Source organism: Trichosurus vulpecula, chromosome 2, assembly GCF_011100635.1.
Source record: "Trichosurus vulpecula isolate mTriVul1 chromosome 2, mTriVul1.pri, whole genome shotgun sequence".
NCBI classification, from domain to species: Eukaryota; Metazoa; Chordata; class Mammalia; order Diprotodontia; family Phalangeridae; genus Trichosurus; species Trichosurus vulpecula.
Window position 1 is genome coordinate 452429485 of NC_050574.1, and position 20364 is coordinate 452449848.

At 40.3% G+C, this 20364-nt stretch overlaps 1 protein-coding gene across 1 annotated transcript in view; it reads right to left on the reverse strand.

Moving 5' to 3' along the window:
• Positions 1-8403: 8403 nt before the first annotated feature.
• PTCHD1 (patched domain containing 1) overlaps positions 8404-20364 on the reverse strand; it is a 56083-nt gene continuing 44122 nt past the window's right edge. Inside the window, exon 3 of the mRNA XM_036747118.1 lies at positions 8404-10058. Coding sequence (XP_036603013.1) covers positions 8404-10058 — 1655 coding nt within the window. The remainder of the gene's footprint in view (positions 10059-20364) is intronic.

The following is a 20364-nucleotide window of genomic DNA, read 5'->3' on the forward strand; positions in this document are numbered from 1 at the left end:
TGGATAGTGCTGAGTCTGAAGTCAGAAAGACATCTTCTTGAGCTCAAATCCAGTTTCAGACACTTACTAGCTGTGTGACTCTGGGCAAGTCACTTAACCGTGTTGTCGTCAGTTTCCTCATCTGTAAAATTAGCTGAAGAAGGAAATGGCAAGCCACTCTATTATCTCTGCCAATAGAATCCCAAATGGATTCACAAAGAGTTGGACATGACTGAAAATGCCAGAACAACGAAAGCGATGGCATATGTATAGATCTATTCTAACACCTTTGGCTGACTTTATACATACAATACACACCGGATGGAAAGAGGACACACTTTGGTGCCTTCTTGAAAGGAATCTATCGAGGCTGAAGAAGTGGTCCTCTCACACAACACTGCAGCAGTTGTATCAATTATCATAGACACTCAGGACTAGGTCTTCAAAGAAAGTGATCAGGCTGTGAACAGGTAATTTTATAACAATGGAAAACGGAGCCTTCAGCAGTGCTGTTGCTTTGGTGGGCTCCTAACACCCACCTCCACTACACTGATGAATGTGAGAAAAGCTGGTCATTTTTGGGTTTGTTTTTTGATAACTTTTTCAAAATGTCTTGGACATCTGCAAAACAATTCCATTCCTATCCGAAATTTACCTTAAAATGAACAATTTTGAGAAATGGGAGTTTCTCAGGAAGCAACAGTTAAGTGGAAGATTACAAGTCATTGCTGTCTTAGTCAGAAACTAATGAGCACAGTGCAAAGAGGTTACCAGATTGCTGGTTCTCTGTTCTCCTTTTGAACTGATGAAACACTGGGAATGAGAAAGCACACAGAAGGCTTGATTTCCCTGTGATAACCACTGACACTCATGTTCTAGATCTCACAGAATTATTCTAGGAGAAGAAACGATGACCAGGCACTGCCCCCCTCTCCATTAGGGCTTTCAGCAGTATCATATTTAGGCGCGCTTACCTCACAGCCATCATTCTCAGTCTCTTTCTTCTCCTCTTTTTTGGATGCTGAGTCTTGTGGCCGCTCAGTGGTCTGATGCATACAGAAGCTTGCTTTGTTTCTGACCTAGGTCAGTGCACCCTTCTCCAAATGGCGGTGGCTACCTGCTGGCTTCCCTACTCTCCAGGGTTCACTCTATTGCTTTGGCCTCTGTGTCATCACTTAATCAGCTTTAGCCACATTGTAGCCCAGAAGCATCAAGTCCAAGTGACCCAGTAGCCTCAGCTTCCCCCAGTAGCAGAATTCACAGGCATGTACCATCTTGTTTGTCTTGCAGTTATTCTCAGTGGCTTTGCATTTAAGTTAATCCACTATTCATTTTCACCATCCTACTGCCCTTTATGGGGTACTTTAGGGTGGACAAGAAAAAAGAGGAGAAGCAGGCTTAATGAAAATTTGATTTCTATGTCAGCTTTTGTGATTGAGACAGCAAGCTCTATACGTAGAGCACAACTGTGGCTGAAAGACAAGACACCTGGGTTTATGCTTGCCATTAAGAGAACTGGAGCCCAGCCAAGGCAGGTTACTGTGGTTGTAAGGGTGCATAAGAGTGCTTAGCAATATACCTTTATATGAAGGGGTAGATGGGGGCTTATCTTTGGGAAGGATTGCCCTGCTTGGGATGTGGTGTACACTGCCATCATTTGGTGTTGTTTTTTCAGTTGAAGTGCATGGAAGCCATGTGATCCCTGAAAGAGGTTATGGCCTGGGACACAGGGATACACTTGCCCTCACCCCTAGTAATATCTCGAGGGACTTTCTTCAATGACACCTGTAAAGGACACTGAGGTATTCTGCTGTAAAGGAGAAAAAGAAGTTCTGAGTGCAATGAACATAACTTTTTTTGGTGTATTTCCCATTGTAGCAATGGAAATTGAGAAGACAAGAAGCAGCATTATAGCATTCTCCCTGACATAAAGAATTTGTTCCAGGACTCATCCTCTCTGTTTGGGACTTGAAGGAGAGGACCAACATCAAGAAACATTTTCAGCAGGTTTTATCATGTAGCTCCCTAGCTCAAGAAGCATCTAGGGCTACCTACTGTGTATAAAAATACAAACTTGCCAGCTTGACATTTAAAGCTCTTTATTACTCAGGCTACCTTTCCAGACTTACTTCATGTTGCTCAATTCCACGGACCCTATGATCCAGTCAAATTGGCCCCTTGCCCTTTACTTAAATTCACCATTTTACAGGGTGTGCCTAAAGTCTGAACACATGGGCAATGTGGAGTTACTGCATCTAGTTCATGTGAATCTTGCAAAGCACATCAACCTTTGCATCACAAAGGATGGAATCATATTGAAGATGTTATTTGTTAATATTCCAATTAAATAAAATGTTGTTGAAAATTTCATTCATTTCATTTCTTGAAAATATGCATTTTTGCCTATTTAGACTTCAGGAACACCCCATATTGCTCGGTCCTGTGCCTTCAAATGGCCAGTATTCCATATTTGGAATGCCCTCCCCTCATTCATCCCTTGACTTCCATCAGGCATCAGTTTAAACACTGCCTCCTAAGAAAGCCTTTTCTAACCCCTCAAGTTGTTAGAATTCTGCCCTCCTCAAATTATTTCATGGTCATTTATATGTTTACATGGATCTGTTGTATTGCCCAGAAGGACATAGACTTTCTGAGGGCAGGGACTGATTTTCTTTTCTTTCTTTCTTTCTTTGTTGTCTCTGTGTCACCACACCTGATAATACCAATAGGCACTATATACTATAAATTCTAATTAAACTGAATGTTTGTTGGTGATGTCATGCATATGTGTAATTACTTCATTAGCCAGAATGAGGACACTTGAATAAGACATTTAATGTTTACAATTTGACTAGAAAATTGAATTCTAACAGTGTGTGAACCTGGGCTATCAGTTAACAGTATTGAGCTCTTGCGACACAACCTGGATTCTAGTCATTGACCGTCCTCATCTATTTAAAAAAAGAGTGGGGAGATCATCCAGACCCCCTTCAGTTCTGCCATTCTATTATTTGGAACAATGACGTAGAAGCTGGCGTGTTTCACAGGAACATCCACTCATGTCAGCATGGGGCAAGGCTGTGTGCCTTTCCTCCTTTATACTTGTAAAGCAAGCTTGTTTTCCATGCCAGGAAGGCTTCTCCATGCTCTCACAGCGCTAATTTTAATCTGACTAGAAAATCCTCTCAGAGGGCAATTCTCTGGTGCTATACTTTTCCTGACTAGAAAGGAGCTCTAAGGGACATCAAAGGGACTTCAAAGAGAACACCTGGGGGAAAGGGGGAAACAGTGAGAGAAAAACTGGGGAGAAAAATCTGACACTGGCCATTCATACCAACAGTGAAATGATTCTAGCTCATTCAGGCTTCCTTCTTTCATTCTCCTGGAATGGCATGAAATAGAAACAAACAGTTGTAACCACCACAGGGAGTATTGCTGCAATGTCCTGGCTGCTCTCATTCAGATTTCTTTTCCTGTGGATTCAGAAGTATTAATGTTATATTATCATTTTGAAGGTCTGATTTCTCCCCTGCCCTTAAATCTGTGCTCTTCAAATAACAGTAGAAAAGCATATTTTATTTAGTACTGATTAAAGACTAAGTTTTACAGGGAATTTTCCTCAGATAAGGACTGTGAAATTGATGCTTGCAAAACTGTCTATCTCCACCAAGCCAAGCCTATCCACAATCTTTGGTCCATTCAGATGACTATCCTTTGTCCCCTTCCTAAGTCTTTCTTGAAGCTATCAATTAAGCTGTCTGCATTTTAAAAGGAGCCTCTAGAAGATGGAAAATGCTTCAAGATTTAAAGGACTATGTCTATGACATTAAACTAATTGGCCATAAGGTCAGTATTATTGAGTAAGGCTGAATGAGGTTCCTTCAAATCACAACCCCTACAAGGTCTCCTGTCTCATATTTGTTAAGATTTGCCACTACATAGGCTTGTCACTACATCTGGATTTAAAAACATATACATATACGTATATGTGTGTATGTGTATATAGTTTATATATGTATGTATATACGTGTGTGTATACACACACATACATGTCTGTTAGATGTGCAAAAAATATGGAATATTCTTGAGGGTTGAGAGAACCAGGCAACTTTATTTTCCATAACTGCACTTGAGCATTCTTAAGCTACACTGTAGTAAACATGGCCAGATGCATTCTGCTTATGTTAGAGAGCAAAAGGGCTATGCCATATACTGGTAGGAATAGTTCATGAATAGCTCATTGAGGCAATGCTTTAAATGAGGATCTCAAAACAATTATGTCAGATAGATACTGTACAATTAAATTAGAAACAGATTAAATATAGTCAAAGGTAATATAGTGCTCCCAGGATGCCTTGAGACAATTAGGTGGTATAAAAATCCAAGGATGGTCTAGCAAATGAAAAATCCATCTAAAGGATAATTTATTTAAAGCATTACAAAAGTGAGTGTCTTTTTCAGAAGTGGATATGAAATATGGATACACTATGGATACTCAATGGAGACACTGAGCGTCTCACACAGAGCACACAGAAGACATTTGAGTGAGAGCTGAGGAGACAGAAGACTGGCAGAGGTTGATGGACAATCTCATTTAATATGAAACATTGGAGAAAAAGTCTTTGGAGCTTTTCCTGTTGGTTTTTTCCCCCCCACAAAAACAAAATGTAATATTTTGTTTTCTTGGTCTGGGAAATTCAGATACCATTTAAATTGGAGAAGTGTTTCACAACAGGGCATGAATGCCCTACTTCCATTATAATTCTGCCCTGCTTCTATCCCCCAGTCTCTGGTGAGTTCATGGTATCTTCTGTTGTATATTACCAGATAAACCATCACCTTGATGAATTCTCTCCCCCTGCTCCCTTTACGAGGCCTTAACATCAAATAGTTACACAGCTGAGGAAAGAAATATATTTGAAGAGCAGAATATTTTCTTTGGCAAAAAAACCAAACCAAACCCAATGTTGGCTCTCTCCACCCCAACCAAAAAACAATGACAAAGTTTCTTTGGTTAAACTGAAATAGCAAAATTTCAGATGGAATCTGAACTTAAAAAATTTGTAAGCATTTCTAGGAATCTATTTTTCCCCTCCGTGTAACAATCTAATGCATAAAATTTCAAAAACTGAAAGCTAGTAAGTATTCTCAGTTTTGTAAGAGTGTGATTCTGAATAACGGTTAAGGAAACCTTCTCTGTGGAGCTTAATCATTTCACAAATTAAAGCCTATTCAATAATCTCAGAATATAAATTTCCATGCCTAGATGGAGCCATTCCACAGGTCACCTAAAATACCAGCCAGAGGTTTGTAAGCCTTGATTTTAGGTGATGATTAGAATGGTTGAAAAGTCTTAAAATGCCCTTTATTTCCAAATAAATATAGCTCCCAAAGGTACAGGGACTCAATACAGTTAGAGGAACATTTGTCATAAAATAATGCTCCATAAAAAGTCATTTTGGTTGACCAAATCGAATGATTAATTCTCAACAAAATCCATTTAATTGGTTTGGCTGTTGTGTCAGTTTTGTTGGGTCCTTTTAGCCACATTACTTCATGTTAGCAACACTAAATCAATTGCTGATTTAGAACATCCTGTTCAGAAAACGATTCAGTAATGCAGGATTTAAAAAATCAAACCAATTCCCTCTTTGCACTGTTTTATAAATACTGACTTCTTACAAACCCCTTGGAGAGATAATTGATCTCAATTCCATTATGCAACCTGCCCTTTTCTTAGGGCCAAACTCTCATATTAAGACCCATTATCTTCTGCTCAAGTGCATAAATGTATGGCCTATTGCTTAGTATGTCTGCACAATGAACTAAGGGAATGAGTTGTGCGTTAGAAGAAATCACTGATTTATTTCTTTAGACTATGTCTACACAGATGAATGAAATATTGGGGAAGCTCATCAATTTAGAATGGATAGGGACCTTAGAGGTAATGAAGTTGAACTCCCTTATGTTACAGATGAGGAAATTGAGGCACAGTGAGATTATATGACTTGACCAGGGTCATACAGTTAGTAAGTGTCTGAGATTCCACACTCAACACTCTACCCACTGCACCACCTACCTAACTCAAGGAATATGAGTTTATCCAATATATCTTTGTGTGGAAATTACCTGAACTTCCAGGAAATTTTTACTAAGTGGCATCTTTTGAATGTACTTGGGCCAACTTAATTACAAAGGTGCTTCTGGCACAAGTTTCTATGAGATGGTCACTGAAGCTTATAAACAAAATCCAAGAAAATTTCCTATAGATGTAGATAGAAAGGATAATAGCATTCCAGTGAAACCATGTTAAAAAGATAAAGATGAAGGGAAAATTTCCATTTGAAACTTTGTCAGAAGAGTAAGCAGCTTGGTCTGTTGAGATAAAAAGTGAGTAAATAAAATGTTTGCTGAGTAAGACATATTTGGAAGATGCTCACCAGTGTTGATATCTACTCAGGATAACATCTACATAAGGGACTTGCATTGCAATATTTTTCTCAAACTTTCCTTGGCCTCTACTTTTATTTCTACAGAGTCAAAGAAAAACAGGACCTGGGAACCAAACACAATTCGTGAGCACGACTATTTTTAGATCAGACCAATTTTGACTAGATCTGTTAACAATTCCTCTTCATCCAACCTTTGGTCAACAGCACAAAAACCCAGGAGTGTCAACACAAGTAAAGGTCTTGTCCAACAGTCTGGGAAAAACAGGATCCAGGAACCACCCACAATTTATAAGCACAGCTATTTTCAGAGCAAAACAATTCTTACTCGATTCATTAACAATTTTTCTTCATTCAGCCTTTGGTCAACTGCACCCAAACCCAGGAATGCCAACATATGGGAAGGTATTGTCATTAAGAGGAGGGACACTAAAGAGAGATGGGCCAGAGAGATGGAAAAGAATATCACTTAGAAATGGAATGAAAGTTCCAAAGAACAGGGGAAAGCTGATAGAGGCCATCAATTGCTTTGTGTTTATAACTCATTGAGCTGCCTTCTACATCCTGTTTGCCCCTTTCCCACCCTGTAATGCTACAGCATTTGCCCTTTCCAGGCTCAATTGTTGGGCTAAGCCCCTTTCTGTCCCTAGTCTCTCCTCTTTTGGCATACAATATTGAAACTAACAGTTAAAGCATGACAATGCCTAATAGGCAAGGTAGGTTGGCACCATAAACTGGAAACTATTGCAAGTAATCACTTAGTTTTTCCTCCTTAGCAATGGATCTCCCCCCCCACCCCTTTCCCCAATATTCCTAAGACCAACAGAATGAACTGTTATGACCATGCTACAAACAACTTCAGCACTGTCCCTTCCCAAAATGGAATGCCGCTGAAATGTGGATGCAGCCTCAGTGGCAGTCTCTGTGAATGGAGAAATGCATAAACATTTGGGTTTTGCACTGTTATTGACAGACAATGGTTACTTGCAAAGTGGTAATTGATAGATCTCTCTCATGAGAAGCTACTAAACATTCTAGAGCAGAATGACACAGATTTCAGAATGCTGAAGACAATCAAATTCAAAAAACATACACTGATCAAAATACAAGTTATTAAAAATATTGGCAAGGATACAAATTACCTTTTAGAAAACAAATTTACCTCATTCAAGTAATTTTTTTGGGGGGGTAGGGAAATACATTCTAACTTAGCAAATGAGAGATGGCATTTCTAGCTTGTTTTTGTTGGGGGGAAAGTTTCATAAACTTTTCCATTGAAGGAAAAAATAAAAATTATACACAATGGCTAAGATCTCAAATAGCTGACTCACTGACTTGAATTATTGCTCTGCAGAAAGTTGGTAAAGCTAAACTACTCCAGCCTTGACAGTTGACCTTTCAATCAGTGGGGCTCAGTCACAACACAACAGTGGCAGCTATGGCATAAAGTAGGATCCTGCTTCCTAATGCATTTCCCCTTATTAGATATTATTTTAGGGACTAAAAGTCGTGTGTGTGTGTGTGTGTGTGCGCGCGCGTGCATTTGTGTGTGTGCGTGCATGGTGAGTCTTTGTGCATGTGGTATTTGGAGGTGTGTGTGTGTGTGTATGTGTGTATTAATTCTTTCTGATCACATCCCTTTATTTTAGAGACAGACAACATGACATACTCATTTTCCCTTTCCCTCCACTGTTTTAGATCTACCTATTTCTGAGAGAGAGAGAGACAGACAGAGACAGAGGGACAGAGAGAAAGAGAGAGAGGGAGACAGAGAGACAGAGAGATATGGAAGGGGTGTCAGAGAAAGAGAGAGAGAGAGAGGAGAGAGGAGAGAGGAAAGAGAGAGAGAGAGAGAGAGAGAGAGAGAGAGAGAGAGAGAGAGAGAGAGAGAGAGAGAACAAACTAATCATTTCACCAACATAATCTCTTTGCTCTCAATAAGACCTAGGGTGAAAAAGCAAAAAAATAGCCACAGTCAGACTGTTGTAATTTGGTCAACCACTCGGGTACTATCCATATCCACCATTTCGACACACTCAATTTCCTCCCGATTTTCGGGATTTTTCTTCTCTTTCCTTTTTTTCTTGGAGGGTGGTAGGAAAGTCAGTATCACAGGTAAAATGGCAAAGCAGTGAAAGAAGGTGACAAATGCTATTAAAAATAAGCACCTGAACAGTGTACAGGTCAGATTTGAAGGCACAGCTGCAAGAGGAATCAGACCAACAATATAGCAGAGGTAACTCTGTAAAATAGCTACCCCATGCATTTCCAGGGCATTTTTTACCCATTTAGTTCTTGTGAAATCCTTGCCCAGGACAAATGTTGATAACAGTGGAGCACAGTTGTCAATTGTGTGGTTAATTCCATATATTAAGCACAGCATCGAAATGCAGTCCAGTTCTACTTTCCACAATGTCATGAAGCCTATAACTCCAAACTCAACCGACGCAACGGTTAGAGTGATCCAGACATTAATGAGGGAGTCCGCCACCAGGAACGCAGAGAAGAAGAGCAAGAATAAAGCACTAATGCAGGAGTTCTGCAAGGGGGCTCCCAGAGAGGAAGAATACCGGTCCATGAACACAAAGGATGGATTGAACACTATGAATTTCACCTTGGAGGTGACAGAAAGTCTTCTTAGGGTCTCTAAGAGATCATAGAGCTCTTCTCTGTTGGTTTCCATGGTCTTGGCTACCAGGAACATCCTGGAAGCCACGACATCAACCTCATTGTTAAACTTTTTGGAGAAGATGATGTCCTCTGAAAAATGTGAGAACTGGGGGGCTTTCAGGAAGGAATTTCTCAACATGTCTGTAAAATTTTTCTTGGGCAAGCCAGTGGATGCATTGAGTTTCCTAAGATAATTCAAGTAGCTTTCAAACCATGATATTCTCACAAACCCCTTGGTATACTCTAGCACGTCTTCTTGGACACTCGTATTCCAGTATTCTATCGACTCATAGATATAAAACCCAATCACCGGGCTGTAGTTACTAAAATACTTTTGCTGGGCAGTAGTGAACTCAATGGTTCTTGTCGCCGTTGCTACGATGTTACTAAGGTCTGACCCTTCCCTGACCTGCAGGTAGCCCATTAAGGCAAAGGAAATATAAATAAGGTAAAAGAGCACTACAAAAGGCTTAACGTAAGTGTTGGTTATCCAGTCACAGTAATAGCGTTTGAGGAAACATACCAACAGGTGACTTTCATACGTGTTCGCTTCCTCTCCATCCGCCGTATCCTCGCTGAATCTGGCCGTCAGAAGAAACCTGTACCACGCAGGCTTCTCTTGCAACACCTCTGGCTTTGGGACTTTTCTGCAGAAGAGACTATGCTGGTAATTGTTTTCTATGTAGCCAGTAAACACCAGGCTGGAACCATAAAATGAGAGTACATAGAGGTAGTTGAAGAAGATTGCAATACAGGAATTACAGCAGAAAATTCTGGCTGCTTCAATGTTAGTGAAAGGGCTGGCACCGATCCCAAAGGTGACCAGGTACATGGCAGTGGTGAGAGAAAAGGAGAGCATGGAGTCTGCATAGACAGCTGCAGTTCTCTCTTTAACATGTTGGTCTTCTCTAGTTTTCCTCCAGGAGGATAACATTTCAAAAGTCCCGTATAATCCATGACCTGGGGGGTGCAAAAAAGATCAAAGGGAGAGTTTAAGGTATTTATCCTTGGAGTGTGGAATGAGCTGACTTGAACATTGGGAGAGGACAAGGCAAAAGCAAATAAGGATACCTGACTTTAAGAGTGAGAGGTTCAAACAGTGGAGATTTCTGCAAAGGGATTTAGTAAATTATAACACTTCTATAAGTTATGAGAATCAAAGGGGGGGTATGGAGCTAATATTTTCACTTTGGTACTTTATTCTGCCAAAAAGAACAGCAGCAACTTTAATGAGAGTTGGGAAAGCTATCCCTTTAGGGGCCCAGAAGGATTTTCATAATCAATACCAACCATTAGATTATTTGCACAGTATAGATGATATTTAAGTTTCTCTCATATTTCAGGATGTCCACGTTAGAGCATGGTCTGACTTTACTACCCTGTGCATTATCCCTGCAGGTTAGCAAGCAGGATAGAAATGGGCAGAATCTTTTGGGTTAGTATTCACGTGATCTCTTATTGAAAATTGCCTTAGGACTGGACTTCACTGGGAAACAAGTCCCTAGATTTCATAAGCTCTTGATAGATAACCTACTTTCCAACCCCTTTTGTTCCTCTTCAACTACCAAGAAGCAGGAAACTATAAATCAAAAATGCTGAGGAAGTAAAATAAGTCCAAACAAATGCACTCAAAATTAAAAGGTGGAATTGGCAAAAAGGGTAAGATTCAGAATGTGAAATTTTATTTGTATTTAAAATGAAATAGTCTGAAGCCATTTTCATCTTTGTGTTAACAAATATAAAGCAAAGTGAAGCAGCTATGATTTCATCAGTGTGGGGGAAGCTCCTGGGGTGTGTGAGAACTCCCGCTACCAATGCATTTGGGATCCTGTTTATGAATGAATAAATCAGTCTTGAGGGATTTGCTTGAAGTTACTAAATATCAAACCCGGTGTACTTGATTTCAAGCTGAGCACACTCTCCACTGTGCCATGTGACCTCTGAGTGTGTGCTTTTGCAACTGTGTCTATGTTTTACTGTGGCACCTTTTAATAGACTTGTACAAAAAGAATTTTCTTTTGGAGAGGACCTCTGATTTCAGTGCCATAAGGAACACCCAATGAGAAAACTCCCTGGATCAAAACAGATCCACCCCTGGCCTAGTCCTCCTGCACACCTGCATTAGTCCATTCATCGTGGCAGAACATTGCTTGGGGTATAGAGGAATTACAGTGACTTAACCAGAGACTTAACCAGCAGTTGAACTGAGGTCATCCTGATTTGGAGGCCAACTCTCTTCTCCATACTGGCTCTCTTAATAAAAAATGATACTTATTTAAATGATATACTAAGATACAGAATGATAATTACTTACATATACTTTCCATATAATTTAATTACTATAATAATAGTAATAATAAAAATTATGTTTTCATAGCACTTTAGGGCTCCCAAAGTGCTTTTGTTACAACAGTTTTGTGAGCCAGGAAATGTACTTACATAAATGTTTGGTTTTTGTATCCCATTTTAAAAGATTTTTAAAAAAAACAAGGTCTAATTACCCACAGATTCTATATTGGACAGGCAATACCATGCTGAGCTTCTCTTCGTGCTTGGCAATGGAACCTGACCCAATGATGGTTAAGCCCAAGGCAAGAGTTCATTAAATTCTTTGCCATTCTCATTAGTCCATCGGCAATATCGGGAAGGTGGCATTTGGTGTAGCCACTGCTTCCTTTCTACTCTTGAACCTGAGTTTTCTTCCTGCCCCTTCAATCTTACTCAAGAGTCTTGTCACCGCCACCCCAGTGACCTGATCCAGTAGGAAGTAACCCTCAGTCTTTGCACGAGGATCAACAGATCTAATTTTATGCTTCCATGCCTTGGGATATTCAATCCCATTATTGAGGATAATAAAATCTTTACCCTGTGGTACAATAGTCTTGTTTTTAAAAAGGAATTTCAAATCTTCAGCCAAGCAGAGTGTGGAGCGGAATGAGTCATCACCTTCCGTGTACAATAACAAAGTTTGAGTCTGCCCCTCATGCCCAGGACAGTATTTATATCCTGACTGTGAAGTTCTGACTAAAACACCAACACCCGTTTTACAGTAATGACACAGACTTGTTTCTGCAGAGGAATTTGGCATTTATCTTAATTTACCCAGCACTGTTTTATAGCAGCTTTCTGGGGGCAGGTCAAGAGCATCAATTTGATAACTAGCACTGTGCCCTCTATTAAAACAGATGCGTCGCAACTCCCCAGACAGAAAGTAAAAACTACAATCAGGGAATGACATTCTGTTGTTAATTATGTTTTAAATAGTTATGTTCTCTAGTCTCAGTGGGAAAACTATTAAGCTTGTTTCAGATGTGGCCTTCTGAAAAGACAGAGTGACCTTTGTTTAAAAATAAATGATCGTGAGCTGAAGGAAAGGCTTAGGCTCCGTAGTGCCTCCAAGTTGTGGAGATGGGAAGCAATTGCGTATGAAGCCAGTGTCCGGCAAATAAAACAGTCGAAGGAAGGTTTACTTAAAAGCAAATAACTTTTCACCACGAGCATTTTTTTTAACTAAAATATGACCCCAAGACAGTTTGAGCCATTAAATATAGGAGAGGGATAGGAACTGAACCCGTGAGTATAATAAAAAAGCTACATTCATTTATCAGGTTTTATGATTCTTAATTCAATGTAGTTAATTTATTAATGGTGTTCATCTATTTTTATTGATGTAATTTTTTTGGATAATGGCTTTAATTGATATTGCTTCTTGTTTTCCTGAGTACCTCGCATATACTATAACCTATTAAACTCTAAGGAAAATACAACCAAACCCTTAAGGACTAATTTCTTGCTTTGCTGTTGTACAATTTTAGAAGCTAATCTGAAAAAGGAAATTTGTACTAACTGAACTATTACATGAAATGAGTGGGGGCACGTAATAATACCCATCCTGCTCAAGAAAGGTGGTGGTAGGTTATTATCTTGTTTCCACTAAATCTTTATTGCAGCATACTAAGTACCCTGCACTTCCACAGGCATCAGATAATTGTCTTCAGTTTTGAAAATCTTTTGAGTATAAGTTGTGCATGTGCTAATAGAAAAGAGGCAGTCAAGGAATAAACTGAACTTATAAGTCTTGGGGCTGAATTTGGTTTTTTCTTGCCTCCATCAATAGGAGCTCATTGAAAAAAAATTAAGGAGAAAGAAGAAAGTCTGTCCCCAAAACCTTTTATATCATATGTTGCTTTGTTTTTGGTAATGAACACAGGAAGGCTGAAGGGAGGTGGTGAAAATGAACTTGAGCTATTACTTGGGCCTGTTATTTTGATAGTCTGTTCTCCAAGGTCCCTTTACCACTATTCTTTTGCTTCTCCAATGTATTAGTCTTCCAATGATCCAAACCCAAGTTTCTTAAGTTCCTGTTTCCATAAAGAGTTTCTAGGCCCTTAGACTCCTCAGATAGGGCCTTTAGGGTCTTCCTGGCACTTGGTGATATCAGAGGGGGAGCTTACTTTCTGGAGCTCAGTCTTGGTAAAGGAAAAAAGAAAAGACGATGCAGGTTTTGCTGCTAATGAAGCACTAGCAATGCAGGCTTGTAGACCCATATTTCCTGTTTACAAATTTGGCAGCATAATATATTAGAAAGAATAGTGCAATTGGAGTGTACAAGTATGGAAGAGGCCACGTCTCATTTAAACTAGATTATCTTCTCAGGCTAAGCACAGCGCTTTACTGAATGCTATTATACCCAGGTACTCATACACGTGTTACACAGATATATAGTGTGCACACTCACACAAAGTATAGATATACATACACATGCATGGTTCCCAGTGTGCCACAGGGCCTCTGTGTGTATATATGTGTATGTGTATACACACAGAAAAATCATGGGTCTTGGATAAACACACATTACCTGGAGATGTATACATATATAAAATATAGATATATATGAGACATATACAGACATTTCCTTCCCAAATGGTCACATGGACTATTTGTGCCCAGCCTGTGGTAGAGCCAAATTGGTTTGATCAGCCACAGCTGGACACACTGCACACTGACTCTGACATCGTGATGTCATTTTGGTCCTTTTCGAGCAGGAAGGACAAACAACGACAACTATGATAATACCACACGCACATATGTGTGTATTTGTGTGTGTGTGTGTGTGTGTGTGTGTGTGTGTCTGTGTGTCTTATTTAAACTAAATTACCTCCTCAGACTAAGCACGGTGCTCTGCTGAATACTACTACATACACACATATATACAATGCTACACGAATATGTCCATCCATCCATGTAATGTGTGCATATACTACACACACACACACACACACACACACACATATGCACTATGTGTATATGCAATACATATTCAAATTGTACCACAGGGCTGTGCTTATGTACAAACATGCACGTGTGTGTGTATGTATATCTATATCTGTATCTGTATCTGTATCTGTATCTGTATATGTGTATGTGCATAGGTCTGGACAAATACATACTACATACAAATAGATATATGATCTAGATCTAGATACAGATATTTCCAGACATAGATTCTAGCTATCTATCTAGCTAACATTACACACGCATACATATATGTGTGCTTTCATTGGTACAGGAAAATCCCAGTGAGAAAACTCACTCTCTCAGTGGTGTCACAACCATGCAAGGAGGGAGAGTCTTAATAATCTGAAGTGACTTTCCTAAGGTCATACAGCAAATGACAGAGTTAGAACTTGAACACGGACACTCTGTCTCAAGGTTCGGCCCATTCAGCCACATTGCCTCTTTACTGTCCCCAAATAACACATGAGAAAACTGAACCTCAGAAAGGGGGAGCTAATTTGGCCAAATTCACACAATCACAACTTCACTCCAGGTAGTCTGCCTCCATGTCCAGTGCCCATTATATTAACGTCACAGTAGCCTTGACAGAACAGAAATGAGATGGGCAAATTTCCCTATTTAATCTTGTTAAGGGGCCTTTGCCCTGGACATAAAACATGATCTCTATGCTGCAGAGTTCCTATCTCCATTCAAATGACCTCATGCTGAAAATTCTGCTAACTTGGATGCTAACACCTCCTTAATAAGCTTCGTACTATGCTTAGGACTTAGTGAAAAATGATAAATTCCAGAAAGAAATGAAACATCACCTCCTCTTCAGATCTCCATACTTTGGTCAGTGACCTAGAATAACTCAGTAATGGTCTTATGAAGTGACTCCTTCTCTGATATCCACAGGTAAACAAGGACAAAGAGTTGCTAAACTGAACTCAGAAGCATAGACTCACATTACCAAATTCTTTTTTTTTTTGGGAGGGAGAGGGCAGGGCAGTTGGGGTTGAGTGACTTGCCCAGGGTCACACAGCTATAAGTGTGTCAAGCATCTGAGGTCGGATTTGACATGACTAAAGTCTAATGAATAGGTAGTTTAACAAAATTCATAGGGTATCCGCAAGATCCAAATCTGGATACCTGCATATCTGTCAGTCTATAGCAAGAATTGGCAAACTACTGCTCACAGGACAAATCCAATCCACTGCATTTAAAAATGTAAAAACCATTCTTAGCTCATGGGACATCTAAAAAAAAAAACAAAACCAAAACCCTAAACAGGCAGCAGGCCAGATCTGGCCTACAGGACATAGTTTGCCAATCTCTATAAGTCAATACTGAGCCAACTCTCACTTGGGTCAATGTGTTATTTTCTTCAGTATGTTGGGATCTCTCCTCAGCCAGGCCCTGAGGAGCAATTTGGTTCAGTGGAAAAAGTGTTAGATTCTGAGTTAGAGGACTTGGGTTCAAATCCTAGCTGTCCCACCACCTACCTGGGTAAGCTGTGCAAGTGATAACTTCCTCCCTGAGGGAGTTAGGTTGAAACGGCCTCTAAGATTTCACTCAACTCTAAATGGCTGATTGTTGGCTCCTCTAGGGAATGAGAGAGGGGTCACCCAAACACTGAGAATATCTAAGCGCCAACTGAGGGGGCATTTGTGATCATATTCTAGCGGCAAATAAAAAAGGAACTGACAGATTATCCAATTATTGAAATTATTAAGCTTTCTTTGATGAGGATAAGGAGTTAATGGTGTGAAAGAATGAGATTATTAAGAGATGAAAAGGGTCCTAGCAGTTATCTGGTTCAGCCCCCAATAATTTTACAGAGGAGCTAACTGAGGCCAGGAGAGGTTAAGTGACTTAATGAGTCTCTATCCAAATGCCTCCTCTTAGTCATGCCACGGATTACAGAATTAGAGCCGGATGAAAGGCCTACTCCTTCCTCTTACAGAAGAGCCAGCTAAGGCCAAGAGAAGTTGAGGTTACATAAGTAGTAAATGGGAGAGCTGGTATTTGTATGCGGATTCTCTGACTCAAAATCTAGCATTAAACTTTCCCCTGAATCATACTCTTTCCACTGAACTACTCTCAAGGTCTGGCTGAGGAGAGATCCCAAGATATAGCAGAAAATCTATATTTATATTAACAAGAGCTGGCTTACTATAGACCTGTAGCTATATTTAGCCACATCTAGCCAGGCTGGCCCTTGGATGATGGGCATATATAGTCTGTCACTGGCCCCTTAATAAAAACCTTTCCAGGGGGGCGGAGCCAAGATGGCAGCTGGTAAGCAGGGACTAGAGTGAGCTCCGTTACCGAGACCCTCCAAAAACCTATAAAAAATGGCTCTGAACCAATTCTAGAACAGCAGAACCCACAGAACAGCAGAGGGAAGCAGGGCTCCAGCCCAGGACAGCCTGGATGGTCTCTGGGTGAGGTCTATTCCACACGGAGCTGGGAGCTGGGAGCTGGGAACGGAGTGGAGCAGAGCCCAGCCTGAGCGGCGTGGAACAACCAAACTTGGAGTTGGGTGGATGGGGCCCCTAGCGCCCTGAATATGTGAGCTGCGGCAGTTACCAGACCCCTCGACCCAGAAACACCAAAGACTGCGGAGAAGGTTAGTGGGAAAAGCTGCGGGAGTGGAAGGAGTTCGCGGTTCAGCTTCCAGCCCTGGGGGCAGCTACAGCTGTTGTTACTTCCGGCTCCAGGCCCACCTGGTGGGAGGAATTAAGTGGCGGATCAGAGCAGGGGTGCACAGCCTGCTGAAGATCTAAGCCCAGTTCGGGTTGGGGGTTCTTGGGGAAGGAGCAGTGCGGGTCTGACAGAGCTGGCACCTCCCCCCCAAACGTGGAACATAGAACTCGTTAGTCTACAAGCAGTCATACCCCACTGAAAAACTCAAGGGTCAAGTTAGTTGGTTGGGAATATGGCCAGGCAGCGAAAACGCGCCCAGATTCAGTTTCAGACTTTGGATTCTTTCTTTGGTGACAAAGAAGACCGAAACATACAGCCTAAAGAAGACAACAAAGTCATAGAGCCTACAACAAAAGCCTCCAAGAAAAACATGAATTGGCCCCAGGCCATAGAAGAACTCAAAAAGGAGTTGGAAAAGCAAGTTAGAGAAGTAGAGGAAAAATTGGGAAGAGAAATGAGAAGGATGCGAGAAAACCATGAAAAACAAGTCAATGACTTGCTAAAGGAGACCCAAAAAAATACTGAAAAATACACTGAAGAAAACAACACCTTAAAAAACAGACTAACTCAAATGGCAAAAGAGCTCCAAAAAGCCAATGAGGAGAAGAATGCCTTGAAAGGCAGAATTAGCCAAATGGAAAAGGAGGTCCAAAAGACCACTGAAGAAAATACTACTTTAAAAATTAGATTGGAGCAAGTGGAAGCTAGTGACTTTATGAGAAATCAGGATATTATAAAACAGAAACAAAGGAATGAAAAAATGGAAGACAATGTGAAATATCTCCTTGGAAAAACCACTGACCTGGAAAATAGATCCAGGAGAGAGAATTTAAAAATTATTGGACTACCTGAAAGCCATGATCAAAAAAAGAGCCTAGATACCATCTTTCAGGAAATTATCAAGGAGAACTGCCCTGATATTCTAGAGCCACAGGGCAAAATAGAAATTGAAAGAATCCATCGATCACCTCCTCAAATAGATCCCAAAAAGAAATCTCCTAGGAATATTGTCGCCAAATTCCAGAGCTCCCAGATCAAGGAGAAAATATTGCAAGCATCCAGAAAGAAACAATTTAAGTATTGTGGAAACCCAATCAGAATAACCCAAGATCTGGCAGCTTCTACATTAAGAGATCGAAGGGCTTGGAATGCGATATTCCGAAGGTCAATGGAGCTAGGATTAAAACCTAGAATCACCTACCCAGCAAAACTGAGTATCATGTTCCAAGGCAAAATATGGATTTTCAATAAAACAGAGGACTTTCAAGCTTTCTCAGTGAAAAGACCAGAACTGAATAGAAAATTTGACTTTCAAACACAACAATCAAGAGAAGCATGTAAAGGTAATCAAGAAACAGAAATTGCAAGGGACTTACTAAAGTTGAACTGTTTTGTTTACATTCCTACATGGAAAGATGATGTGCATGATTCATGAGACCTCAGTATTAGGGTAGTTGAAGGGAATATGCATATATATATGTATATGTTTATGTATATGTATAAGTGAATGTGTATGTATGTATATATCTATGTGTATATGTATGTATGTGTATGTACGTGTATATATATATGTCTGTTTATATATATATATGTAAAAGAAAGAGAGCAGACACAGGGTGAGTTGAAGATGAAGGGAAGATATCTAAAAGAAATAAAATGAAATTAAGGGATGAAAGAGTAACATACTGAGAGAGGGAGAGAGGGAGAGATAGAATGGGGTGGATTATCTCGCGTAAAGGTGGCAAGAGGAAGCAGTTCTGTGGGAGGAGGGGAGAGGGCAGGTGAGGGGGGGAATGAGTGAACCTTGCTCTCATCAGATTTGGCCTGAGGGGGAATACCATAATACTCAGTTGGGTATCTTACCCCACAGGAAAGAAGAGGGAGGAAGATAAAAAAAAATAAAAGGGGGGGGATGTTGGAGGGGAGGGCAGATGGGGGTGTAGGTAATCAAAACAAACACTTTGGAAAGGGGACAGGGTCAAGGGAGAAAATTCAATAAAGCGGGATGGGTTGAAAAGGAGCAAAATGTAGTTAGCCTTTCACAACATGAGTATTGTGGAAGGGTTATACATAATGATACATGTGTGGCCTAGGTTGAATTGCTCAACTTCTTAGGGAGGGTGGGTGGGAAGGGAAGAGAGGAGAGAATTTGGAACTCAAAGTTTTAAAATCAGATGTTCAAAAAAAAAGTTTTTGCATGCAACTAAAAAATAAGATACACAGGCAATGGGGCGTAGAAATTTATCTTGCCCTACAAGAAAGGAAGGGTAAAGGGGATGAGAGGAGAGGGGGGTGATAGAGGGGAGGGCTGACTGGGGAACAGGGCAACCAGAGTATAAGCCATCTTGGAGTGGGGGGGAGGGTAGAAATGGGGAGAAAATTTGTAATTCAAACTGTTGTGAAAATCAATGCTGAAAACCAAATATGTTAAATAAATAAATTTAAATTAAATTAAAAAAAAAAAACCTTTCCACCTACGTAGGACCTTCCAGGGTCATCTTCATTCCACAGTGAGGCATCAGAGTATAGGGCTTTAGCAAAAGAGGATATATTGGATTATCCAGAATCACCTTAATAAAAATATTTGCATCATATTTTATACCTTACAAAGAGTCTTCACATATAATCCTCTCAATAACGCTGTGGGGCAAAGACGGCGGGTATTATTTTACTAATTTCACAGAAAAGGAACTTGTGATTTCGAGAAGTCAACCAATGTCTCTAATATTACTCTGCTCATCGACAATGCAGCCAGAATACATATCCAAACTTTCTGGAACCAAGCCCACTGAAAATAGAATGGGGCTAGGAGTCACGGAGCCTGGCTTTTAAAGCTAATTCATCCACCAATTAGCTGGGTTGCTTTGGGAAAGTCAGAAATATTTTTGGCCAGAGAATTTAATAATGGCCGCCTTGTTCAATAAAGTCAAACAACTCCCTATTACCTCTAGGATCAACTAGAAAATGCTCTATCTGGCTTTATAACTTAGATCCTTTCTCTCTTTCTACTCTTCTCCTATTTTGCTTTCTTTTTATCCAGCAGTACTGGCCTCCTTCCTGTTCCTTGGGTAAGGCATTTCATTTCCTGACTTTTCATTGGCAGTCCCCCCACCTGGATTCCTCTCCCTCCTCATCTCTGCCTTCCCTGGCTTCCTTCAAGTCTTATCTAAAATCCCACCTTCTACAAGAAACCATTCCCGGTGCTTCTCAATGCTAATGCCTTTATTAGACCATCTCCAGTTTCTCTTGTATATGTCTTGTTTGCACATGGTGTCTCCCC